General features: G+C 38.0%; 1 protein-coding gene across 15 annotated transcripts in view; it reads right to left on the minus strand.

Annotated features, from left to right (window-relative positions):
- LOC124404604 (potassium channel subfamily T member 2) overlaps window positions 1–12842 on the minus strand; it is a 144715-nt gene that overhangs the window by 14075 nt on the left and 117798 nt on the right. For all 15 annotated transcript variants that reach the window (XM_046878904.1, XM_046878895.1, XM_046878894.1 and 12 more), the window contains 2 exons: window positions 11179–11262; window positions 10923–11017 (listed from right to left, as the gene is read on the minus strand). In XM_046878904.1, the coding sequence (XP_046734860.1) occupies window positions 10923–11017; window positions 11179–11262 (179 nt within the window). The remainder of the gene's footprint in view (window positions 1–10922; window positions 11018–11178; window positions 11263–12842) is intronic.

Consider the following 12842-nt stretch of genomic DNA (forward strand, 5'->3'; position numbering starts at 1 on the left):
AATAAAAGGCACGAGAAAAAACCAGGAGCCTGGTCCACCGCACGGGACGAAATCGAGGGTCGAGTCTCGGGGGAGTGAAATTTCACGCATCAACCGCACTCGAAAAGCTCCGAATGAACCCCACGCCCGATTGTTCTTTAGAACCCGCAGCGAGAATTGAAGCGAAGAATACGAGCAATGAGCTTTCCAACTCCGCACCTCGGCGATCATATTATGTGCAGCATACCTCAAGGTTAAGGAGCTTTTTCCAGATTCTTCTTCCCGTCCTGTTTTCACTTTTCACTTTGCGCTTTCCGTCCTCCCCGCTTTTCTGTGATTTTTTTTTACCGAAGGAAGGGATGAGTGACTAGATTTTTGACCATCTTGAAAGGACTCAGAACGAAGAATCGGAAGAATCGACATCCAAGCTTTTGCTTACAATTACGGTAAGTAAGATTATCGATTTTTCGTTTATTCCCGACTCAACCATAATGTTCACTTTTTTTTTCCTCAAAAGCGGGACGAAAATAGTATATTATTCCCCCTTTGAACGAGGGAAAAAAATAGCACTTTTCCTCCCCGCAAATTAATTTTTCAGTTTTTCAGTTTATCTCTTTTCCCATTCCATTTTGAACTACATGTCTCTTTCTTAATATTTCTGTTTTCAATAATATTATAGATTTCAGATTGATACATCATACTTCCACATAACACGAAAATACTTTTAAGTGAATAATGTGAGCAAAATTGAGTCGGGAATAAAGTCTTAAGTCCCTTGTTACATAATGTACTATTATTTTCGAAGAGATTTTCGTAGTTTAAAAATTCAACAATTCGATAAATACGTAGTCCACGACTGACTCCCAATAAAATTACTAAAAAGCATCGACTCCTTAACGCGTTAAGGACTTTCCTCCTGCGGTGAGCTCACCTTTAGACTCAAATTATTCGCGCGAGCTTTTTTCACCCGGTAATATCGTTCCGCGCGTTATGCTTGGATGACACACTACGTTTGCTCTCTACGTTCTTACGCCTGTTGTGAGTATCTGTCGCGATTCAGGGGCAAAGAAAGGAGGGACGAGGATGATGGTTTGGGGCGCGACGGTCCATTAAAGCGTCTCAGAAAACCGCGAGTCTGACACTAAATGAACAAACCTTTTCGGCTAGCCGACTTGAAAGGAACGGTTCAAAAGCGCCGTTGGCTGTATCTCGAGACTCAACGTACATCATTTTATACACTCAAAAACGTATCTCATCGCTCAGCCGACTGTCCTTCGTTATTTATTTTTCTTCCAGACGTCACACTTAGCTATGTATATACATATATATACACGACACTCTCAAGGCGAAATGAATAAGGCTGTTTAGCATCGCAGGAAACGGATATCCGAATGTTAATTTATGCGGTAAAATTGCGGCTGCTAGACGCCTCGCCATCAAAACAACTTAGGGGTTGAAACGCGTACAAATCCGAGTCGTATTTCAGAGTTGGGTATAATTTTAAATGTATAAATTGCGGAGATATTTATAAATTTTATTTAATGTATTATGCATGCTGGATGATGATGAATAGAAAAAATAAATAAATAAATAAAAAATAATCAATAAGTAGAGAGAAGTTTATGACGATTTGTATATAAAATTTTCATTGAGAATCTTTCACTTCATTTTTTTCATACGTTGATGTATTTCTTCACCTGTACACGTTTTGATCGCTTTTCGTATTTGCTCAAAATCAGCTTGGAATTTTATCGCGGTATGGAATTGTGACGATTTCATACGGCCGCAGCATTTCACAGATTTGATTTACCCGACATAAGACTGAGAAGTTAATTTGAAATTTGTCGGCATGTAACTTTTGAGATTGAAAGTAGAAAATGAGGATGTATGAACTTTTCTCCCTTCTCATGATTGAAATTAATCATAGCTGCACATGTTTATTGTTTCGTTGTTTTATTGTTTTTACTTACTGTTAAATTATTTACACGCAAAAGTTCTGTTGTGTAATTTGCAATACAGCAATGCGGATAATTCGATACGACAAAAAGCGAAGGGCGGTATTTTCGCGGTTGATATTTCAGCCGTGGCAAGGATTATAAATCATCCCACGAGTCGACCCTTTGCCCCAAAACTATTCGACACCCGTTAATCTGCAATCCTTACGACTACAACGGGGTCGATCCTTGGCTGCAAAAAGGACGCTTAAATATTAATGTACCTAAACGACTCGAGACGAATCACGCGGTGACGACCGGAGGTGAAGATTGAATTGTTTCAAGAGAATTTCAGCAATTTCCATCCCCTGCTTTGCAATAATAATCTTGATATTTTCTCGTCAGCAAAACCGCGCTCAGTATTGATAATAATTGTGGCAAAAATTTACTGCAGAGGGACGAAAGAAACTTGGGAGCAGGAATCGAAGATTTCAAAATGCACAAATTTTCGATTGACATGAAAATTTCAAGTCTATCATCGATAAAATTGTTTGTTTTTTCTTCATTTAGTTACTCAAATCACTCATCGTTCATCGTATCTCTTATACATCTCAGCTGATCAAATCTACAAAAGCTTTTAATAAAATTTTTATTCAACAAAACATTTGCTCTACCAACACCGATTAAAACTCTTTCTAAATAAAAAAAAAATTTCAGATAGTTTCACGTGGCTCTTACGGTAGCCTGAATGAAAAGAAAATTGTGCAAGAGAAAACAAGAGGCGAAAAATTCACTGCAATAGACGTCATAATTCCGCAAATACGTGTAACTATTCTTGTATATTCAGAAGAGGTGACGCGATTTCGTGACTGCTACGGATTTATGCAAATTTTCCGTTCCGTTTCTACCATTGCGTGGTTAAAGCCACGTTTATTTCCTGCACTCGTCCTCCCTCTGTATCGCGGATTTTCACCGGCCGGCATGGAAATCTCTCAATTACACCGCCGCAATCCAAGAAAATCTCGTCGAGGTAAAATCGCAAGAGTGCATATGGTATATAGGTATACATATATATATATATATATATGAATGTATGTATGTACATATAAGGTTTGTGCAGCACGGACATACATATTTATAGATACATATAAGGTAGAGTCCAAGCAGCGTGAATTTTACGGGGGAACCGCGATTGCAGCAGATTTTCGAAACTAGTTTCCAGACGTTACTCCCAAACTTTATATCACCTTACCGTTTTTCTTCATCGCCTTATATACCCTCGTCAATTTTTTTACTTGAACCTATAGTTTTTCACCTATGATACGAGATTCTCGACGTTCGGATAGCTCGGGTTCAGCGTTTTAAAAAGTACCTAAGCAATTCGCCTCGATGAGAAGGTGCACCTGAGAGGGTGAATTTACTTCCGGATTCAGGATGTAAAGGAAAATTGAAACGTCAGAACAATCATTGTTTTTTCGTATAGAGTTGAAAGGATGAGTTAATGTAGCTGAAAATGCGAGAGCGAAAACGGTTAAGGAAATCCGCTCCACTGAGAATAATTTCGTCTTGTTTAGTTGATGGAAAATTTTTGTAAAATCGGTTACAATCGTTACAATAAAGGTTTGAATATTTATAGAATTGCAAGAAAAAACAGTAATTTATTAAAACCAATTCTTAATTAAGATTACACTTGTCAATACGAATTTTTCTGTTTATCATTGCAACATTCCATCCGTTTCTTTAGTTAGCTATATTCGTTATTTTAGTTGGCTATAAACCCGGAACAAAATTTTCCGGTTATAGTAAAGAATGAAAAAATACGGATAAAATTTTACAAGAGTGAATTTTTTTTCAGTTATTCGAAGTACTGCTCACTTTGTAATCGCGATCAGTTTTATAATTATATACTATCGGATCAATACACACACAATACACGTACAAAATTTTATATACAACCATTCGTTTATTATTTATACACGTACATACGAGAAGTAGCTAAGTATAATATCCGGATAATAGAGGGGAGCGAGTCGCGGTACGTTTAAATATTTATATTTGGCCTACATGACGGGGGTCGCCAACTTTAGACGAGTCAAGAACATGATTATTGCAATTTCAGTAAATATAGAATAGCCTGGTTTCATTTATTTATAGTGCCCATAATTGTTTTTGTAATTACACTGAAGAAATCAATCGTTGCGTATTAGCAAATAAATTCTCATTCGTTTAAACATAAATTGAATTGAAAAAATTCTGGCGTACTCTTTAACTATTATAATAACAAGGCAAATTAGTCATCTTTAGCGAAATGAAACTTTGAATATGAAAAAAAAGTAATCGTCAAACAACAAAATGCCGAAAAATGGATCATATTACTAAAAAGAAAAAAAAATCGTAATTCACTGAATTTTTTCAATATTTTGAAATAAAAATCGACCAAGTAACTTTCAAGACACGGATATTAACGAAAAAGAATATGGAAATACTGCACAATAAAAAAAAGGTATGTATTTCGGTAAGTGAGATTGAATTTTTGGCAAAAGAATGAATTAATGATTTTAACGATATTTCGTTATTTATCTTGGATCAAATCGGATTATTTTTTGCATCTTTTCCATATGGAATTTACGGTAAACAGACTGCGGGGTCAATTTGACCCCGGCGTACAGCGCGTGAGCGTTAAATTCAAGAGTTGGAAAAAATTGACTTAGTCTCTCATCGAGAAAGAAGAAAATAAAAATCAATCAAATTGTTGAACAAAAATTTGAATACTCTTTGAACGGAGCGAATGGCCCTGCTTTTTTTTTCTCTATGAATAATATAACCATGGTAAATATCGCACGTTTTATTATCGTTGGTTCCGAACTCCCGCGGATATATGTAGTCTGAAAAATGGAAAACTGCAGGCATTATACGATTTTCGTTAAAATTCATTTGCCTGAAAATATCGAACACTTGTCACTGGTGCCCGGATTCGAAAAATACGGGAGGGATTCGCATTGCTGACGAACCTGCGGGAGATCCGTTCTCCAATTTATACAATGGACGAAAGCGAACCGTGAAGTTGATAATAATTGAGAGCGTTCGGGTTTGCCGAGAAACATTTCTCGCTAATTATAAACGCGAACTGATCCTAATCACCTCGACCTCTACCCAAATCCGGCTTACAATTATTCGTTGTATAGAATTGTTATTATACCCGTAAAACAATTCGCTTGTCGATTTTCGAGGCCGATAAACAAGGCAGAGAAAGTAAGTAAATGTATTATAATTGCTGTATGCATCCTACAATTCCTTAACTATTTCGATGTTTCAAAGATAGAGAGAAGATAAAAGTGAATTTTTTCCCCCTCTAAGCAGGAAACGAATTATTGAATATCGGTTAAGCCCATTTTACTCCAACTTTTGAGCCATCGTAAGGCATGAAATTTACCACAATTGGAAAATGTTTAAATTATGAGGACTCCCTGCGAGTCGCGATAGAAGGATCAAGCGCCTTTCCGGTTTCCCTTCATTATTTCGGGGCACGAATCTACCGTCATAGTCACGCGAATGTTCCCAATTAAAAGGTCAACGCCTATACATCACCCGTCGTGATAGATCGTCGCCGTTTAGTGAGCGCTAATTTACACGCGATTGTGTTTCATTGATTCGCACTTTACTCAAGGCAAAATCTCTCGGCAAGCGAGTAGAAAAAAAAGGAACAAAAAGTTGTCCGGTTATCTTATCTAAAGCGTTTCTGTTGCAAGTATGATCGCCGTAACGATCAACCCCGCCTATCTTGAATTCAGGCATTAAACATAATCGCGCCTAAAGTCATGACGAAGCCAAGACGCCGTTGACAACGAGGCTATAAACGGTTCTATACTTGAAGAGCTGATCGCGCTTTATCGAGTGTAACAGTAATTTCGAGAGGATTGCTATAATACCGACTGAGTTGGCAAAAACTCAAAAAGTGGTATCATTGATTATTATCAACGGTTGATTAATTGCGTCCTGAAACTATAGCACCTGAATATCCTTTGATCCTTTTGGCAAAATAACTGAGTTCAGGGCAACTTCGAGGAGGTTGGTTGATCATTTGACAAGTTTTGTTAACTTTATCACCAGTAGTCGATGTTATATCCGCAAGCTACGAGGGTGTCTTTGAAAATACGTGAGTAGAAAATGTTGGAATCATAAAGAAACGGTTGAGTTTGGTATCGACATGCTTTGTTTAAAAGCTCTACAATATGATTAAAAATCCAGCATCGATTCGTCTGATTTCACTCTACGATACATGCTTCATTTTATCCAGGATATTATTTTCTACGAAGTCGTTCTAACAGATTTGCTTTTATTTCAACAGTTAATTAAATGTTAGTAATAAATAACGTGAAATGCAATATTGAAAAGTGAAATATTCAACAACGAAACGAATCCGCGTTTTAAACAGATTATTTCTAGAAAATAATCTTACGGATAAAATAACCGATCGTAGAGTGATATTGAAGAGCCTTCTTAATTAAACCTTCGAGTTACACATTATTGTGCTGAATAAAATCTTACAACAAAATAGTATTCCATGATTTTCAGGGTATATAGCTGATTACGAATCTGAAATCAGATTTAAAAAATTCCAGACCATGAATGCAAAACCGTGAACGATAACTTGAAATTCAATAAAATCCAATCAAAAAACTCCATGCAGAGGTTTTCGGGTTCACTGAACGGCTTCGCCATACTTGATTTTAAAAATCTGATTTCAGATTCATAATCAGCGTCAGCAGAAATTAATATTTCAAGTAAAAGATGTAAATTTTTTCGGAAGTGAACAAAGGATCTAACTTCCAAAGTACAACACCCCTCTATCCGATGCAAATCCCATCAAGCTTTTATCATTTCCGGACCGAGACTCGAGACGTTGGTATTACAAGTTTAAAGCTTAGACTTGGATGCACGCACATATATATGTATAAACCTAAACGTATACCTACACAAAGTGAAGACAGTGCGCTACGTGAATTGCGGGTTGATGAGTGTAAGGGTATACCGGAGGCAGAGCGTCGCGTCCTCTCTCTGAGGAACGAGTAGTCTTGATAGAATAGCCCGATATAACTAGGTTAAAATAAAGCGTCCCGCTAATGAACACGCTGCGCTTGCAAAGCACCGTTACGGGGAGGAGGCCGGGGCTTCGGGGCTGCGAAACCCTCGAAACCAAGGGTGCGGCGACGTTGGAAGGTAGAATCCCGCGCCGAATGCCAAACGGTGGAGCTTTTACCGCGGTCGTATTCAATTCGCCGGGACAGTCGCACAGCAAAGTTAAGGATTCACCCTTATACGTGTAATGTATATGTATTAGGGTGTGCCAAAAATAAATTTTGTTTTTCTAGAGCGTTAGATGGACTACAAAATTGCTAATTAATTTTTTTCTTTCATTTTCAATAGTTTAGTTAAGGAAATAAATTTACGGATGCTTTTTCATTACCACATAGATAATTTTGAAGAGGGACCAAGATAAGAGAAAAATAAAAAAAAAATATACGGTAGAACTGAATGTGGGATTGTGTGTTGAAGATTTTTATTTTATTTTTTTTATGTGTCCGATCCATATTTTATACTATATTTTTACCTCGGATATCAGTAGCAGATTTTTATATAAGATTTTTTATACGAGATAGGAATATGTCTGACCTGTCACGTTAGGTATATTATGGATATCATACGTATGTATGGTAGTATTCATGTATGTGTACGATTGTACTAAAAGCAAGAAATTTCCCCTTTATAGAACGTGAAATAAAACCGAGCGATAAACGGCGTCATGACCGAATACCCGTGTTTAATATTACGATGGATTATACTAATATATGTACATGAATATATTTTATAATGGGTAGATGAGCTTAATTTTCTTTACTCGGACCTCGCATCGAATACCAGCAAGGATTGAAGAGCAAATAGGAACATAAATGAAAAGGTAAATAAATGAAGTGGATAAAAATTGATTGCGGCAACGAAGCGACAAGCATTATAGAGAGTTGAAAGTTGATAGTAATTCGATTGTAAGATAGGGTAAAAAATCTGGCTGCTCTTGACTTAACCTTTAATTAGGGCGTAAATTTTGACGTGGAAATTAATTTGAAAAAAAAGGAGAATACACGAGAGAGAGAGAGAGAGAGAGAGAGGGTAGAAGGAGAGCTGGAAGGATCGACCAGGTATACCGTAAACGTCAGACACGAAAGCCATGAAGTTGGTTAGGTGCGGCTCTCTGAGAGCCGGCAATCGATGCGTCACGCATGGCTGTCTCTACATGCCTACATGACCCTTTTTACTCGAGGGAACACAATTTGTTACACCCCCAAGGTTTATTAGTCGGAAAAATAGCGAGTGCTGGCTTCCGTGCGACGCGTGTCATGGTTTTTCCGTGCAGGTATGGAAAAGTGTTCATTTTGCTCTTTTGAAACATTTATTTATAGACGAATGCGTTGTTAAACGATCTAGTGTAAGTGTGTGAATGTCGAAGCTTCCTACAACCCAAACCATTCGCAATATTGTATAAAATTTTGAGAAGTGTTTTAGTGGTTTTAGTGGTTTTAGTGTTTTCGAATCAGAAACATGGAGATCCTTTAACCGCTTGAGTATTCTTACCACTTTTTTTATATCCTTTTTTTGGATATTTAAAGAACTTTTCAACATATTTCCTTGCAGTTTTTTGCTATTTCTGATGCTGTACCAATAGAGAGTTATTACTGCGATATAATGTAAATTATTATTGTTTGGAAAGATATTGATTGGAAAAAATTGTGAAAATTGAAGGAACAATTCATTTCCAAGAAAGCTACTCCTTTACACGTTGCATATTATGTTTTGCATAAATTATAAGTTTCTGGGTGGCTGATTACGAATCAGAATTCGGATTTAAAAAATTTAAGACGCCGGATCCAATATACTGGACGAAAATTCTAATTTGATCGAAACCGGTGAAAAAACTTTGAACAGAGATTTTTGGGGTCGCCGATTCTGAATCTGAAATCAGATTTTGAAAATTCAGGATAGCGAATCCAATCAGCGATCCGAAAATCCTTGCATAAAATTTTCTGACCGAAATCGATCGAATTTAAAATTTTCATCAGCCATCTCGATTTATCGAAATTTGATTTCAGGTTCGTAATCACTGAGGCCAAAAAGCGTGGAATACTATCTTGTTATAAAAATTGCCTCAGCACAATAACGTGTGACTAGAAAAGTGCCTTTCGGCCTCGTTAAGCCTGACCATTTACGAGAAAGATTCGTTTGTCAATTTCACTATGTCTTCCTAGTGAACCTTGACTTTCGAAGGTACGAAAAAAACGGTAGGTTCGTCCGAGTAAATTAAAAGTCCGAAATTCGGTTCAAGGTGTTCGGTCTTCGGACGAAGACCGCATTGTTATACTCGCTCATTGTCAGTTCAACTGGGCTGGTGAATTGGAGTAAAGGGGAACTGGACTGGCTAATGACAGTCGGATACAGTTGGCCTGCAGAGAGTCGAGGTTCCCAAGTAGAACACAAAGGCATTAATAATGCACTGGGCAAACGTGAACTGCCGACCAGCAGTCGCGGGTTCCACGACAAACACGCGACCAGCCGAGGGTTCCCTGCGTCACTCGACGATGCAGCAAAACGATTCGCGTTCGCGGTGAAACTGACCATCGAGAATATCACTCGGTTGTTCACCTGAGAAGAAAAATTTTCGTCGACTGATGGTCATAATGCATATTTATAAGAAAGTAAAACGACGTATTGCGGCTCGGCAAGAGGAATACGAAATGGTTAATTAGGGGTGGGGGTGAAAACTTGGAAGGATCTGTATTGCGAATGATCGATAGATCGAAATTTTAAACATGCGAAAAAAAACTAACGAAAGTTGATTTGTTTGAAATCTTGATTTTTGATAGTATTACTGATTAGTAGTTGTAGCGTCGGAAAACTTTCCAACATGGAAGGCTTCCGTGATTCTATATGGAAAGAAATAAATTTGTCTAAATACTCAATTGAGCCAAGAGAAATTGTTTCAATTTATTGGCTCACAGGGAAAAAGTCGCTGAGGTATAAAAACCGCTTATTATTACAGTAGTAAAGTTGTGTCAAGAGTGTTATGAGGTGTTTATGTACGATCAATGGTTGTGTCTCGCAAGTGGAAAGCTGCCGTGAGATTCGGAGGCCGAAGGCGTGAATCTACGGAGGTTCGATCGGCTGGCGAGAACCTTCTGTTTAAATTGGAGAAGAGAGGAAGAGAACAAGAGAGTTCCGAGCGCGACTGGAATCGCCGGAGACTCGAATTAGACTGACTAACCGAGCGTCGATTCCCGGTCAGTTATTTATTCTTCCAACGATCAGCGCCATCTTTGCGGTAAACGACGAACCACCCAATCGCGCGAAAATAAAGATTTCAACTTTCGTTATTTTATTTTCACATGGTGTGATTTTCTGAGAATACATATTTTTTCTTCACATATTCCGGTAACGGGGGGTGAAAAAACGCCCCAATCTTGTAAATTCCATCTCCCTCTTACGTCATATCGAGAGTCCTACAGGGTCTTATTTTCGTCGTTTTTTAATGAAGAATCAGGTGGGCCAACAAAATTTTTTGCGTACGTTCGAAAAAAGTGGTTAAAAATTAGTTTGCGTCGAGTCGAAAATGCAAGCTGTTCTCTTGAGCGGGAAATTCCAATTTGTGTGGGCTATTTTTTCATCCCCCGTTACCGTTCTAGGGTTAATAACAAACAGCGTGCTCCTTATTATTCAATTAATAGTGTTTTCAAAGATGAAGTTACGTTTAAAATTCAGTTTAACTGTACATAAGATAATATCCTGTTAACAAAGTGCTAAAATCTACTGAAAAACAAACGTCTAGTTAAGTATTTTGTATCTCTCTTGCAAACAGTTCACTTTTTTTATAAATATATAATACATCATAACTATCAATCGACGAAAATTCTTTCTCTCACCCATATGCCTGATAAGAAATTTCAACAAAAATTTACTCACCTGGTGAACACCAGGCAGAGCAGAGTGGCACTGAGGATCATCAGCTGCTGGCTCAAAGCCGACTGTGACTTTTGCATTGCTCGGTGAAGATCGTTCTGAAATATAGAAAGAGAGACACAGAGAGAGAGAGAGAGAGAGAGAGAGAGAGAAGTTAAAAACAAAGCGATTAGTTGCACATTCATTTTTCTCTCCTTCATGCCGTCTTCTGATACGCGACATGTTCTACACGCAACTAATTAAATATCGTAATACTCACGAACATGTTTTCCAAAGAATGCTTGGCCAGCCAGCAGTTTAGGAACACCGGTATAAAGAGGTTTCTCATCGGCGGATAGAGCAGCTGCAATAAAACATATTGACAAAATTTTAACCCTTCAGGTATCTGACCGCCCATCAAAACTCGAAGTACTCTACCACATTATACTATACAGTTAAATACACACACACAGTCACACAGACTACCTCTTAACTTATGTAAGAGCATCGGGTTGGCGGAACAGAGAATGAACTGCTGCAAAGCGAGACCCAGTTCAATTGTAACTAGGGTGGATGGGTGTAACTTTCCAGCGTACCATTTGCCCGTTATAGAATCCAAGTTGTGGCGATTCAGTCCGATGGATTGAGGATCGCTAGTATGGATAGAGGCGTGTACTTCCATGTAAATTTTTCTCTGCTGCGTCATTCTCCTCACCATTGAAAGTGATAGCATCTTGTTTTTCACTTCACTGTATAAACTGTGTTCGCTGATTTGGTTCTTTTCTCACAGACCAAATCATTGCTACTCTACCATTTTACAAGGTAATTAAGGTCCTAAATGTTCACAGATCATTCCGAATCGTTGAATCTCATCACACAGCATTTTGGTTCAATCGAATCGACTGTCTAAAATTTTAAATCAATTTTTCACTACTTTTTATAACTGAAATCAGCGAGAATAATGAGCATGAAAAACAGGCAGCTAAAGTCAAGATATTATGGATTGCACTAGAATTTTGCTGTGGTCAAAGCTTTTTTCAACCCACTGCACTTTTCGGTTGAAAGAAAGATGCTCTAGTCTCATCACTCGGTGAGTGATAATTTCTCTCCTGCAGGGTGTTCACTTTTCTTGTCTTTTCTTTCTTTCTTTGTTTTTTGGTTTTTTTTTTTACACCCTATCCTAGAATCCCGTCTGTGAAATTACTCTCCGACTAATTACTGTCTGCAAGATGAATACAGCGGGTCCGTGTATAGTGCAAGTGATGCTGAAGACCTTCATTCACATCAATCCTGTAAATATGACGGTTTCAACACTCGTTCGGAGAAGACAGACTTTCAGAGGCGTTGTACGACGAGATAAGCACCAGGACAAATGATCTAGATTTAAAATATTGTATAACGAGCTCACCGCCGACACCCTCGGCGACATTTGAAATTAAATTTAAAAAAAAAAAAAAAAAAAAAAAAAAAAAAACAAGAAGCAACTTTAAGAACTTTTCCAAGCAAAACTGTGTCGTTTCGTGATAATTCCGAACATGGCGCGTGCACTCTGTGTGTAAAGAAGGCAGGTATCAACGTCGATGAGGTCAATTGGTTTGTTAAGCGAGCAAAGGTAAACATTTGCTGGGAACAAATACCGAGGCGGTATTTACGGATGAAATACCAGATTTCAGGGTGTACGGCGGGCCGTGAAAAATTTCTGGCAAAATGTACAAGTGTGATCTGTAGGTTTCCCATCCCAGGTGGAGTAAAAAAAAAAAAAAAAAAAAAAAAAAAAAACGGCTTGTCTTTCGCTTTTCTTTTCATTTTATTTCTTCCATATCCTCTCGTCGATAAGCGAGTGTCCCCGTCTCAACATCCATGACACCCTTATTCAGGGGATAAGTGTCGGGGTTGAAGGACGAGCGGGATATAACCGTGTACCAGAAAATATGGAACGCGGAG

Source organism: Diprion similis, chromosome 3, assembly GCF_021155765.1.
Source record: "Diprion similis isolate iyDipSimi1 chromosome 3, iyDipSimi1.1, whole genome shotgun sequence".
Taxonomy (NCBI): Eukaryota; Metazoa; Arthropoda; class Insecta; order Hymenoptera; family Diprionidae; genus Diprion; species Diprion similis.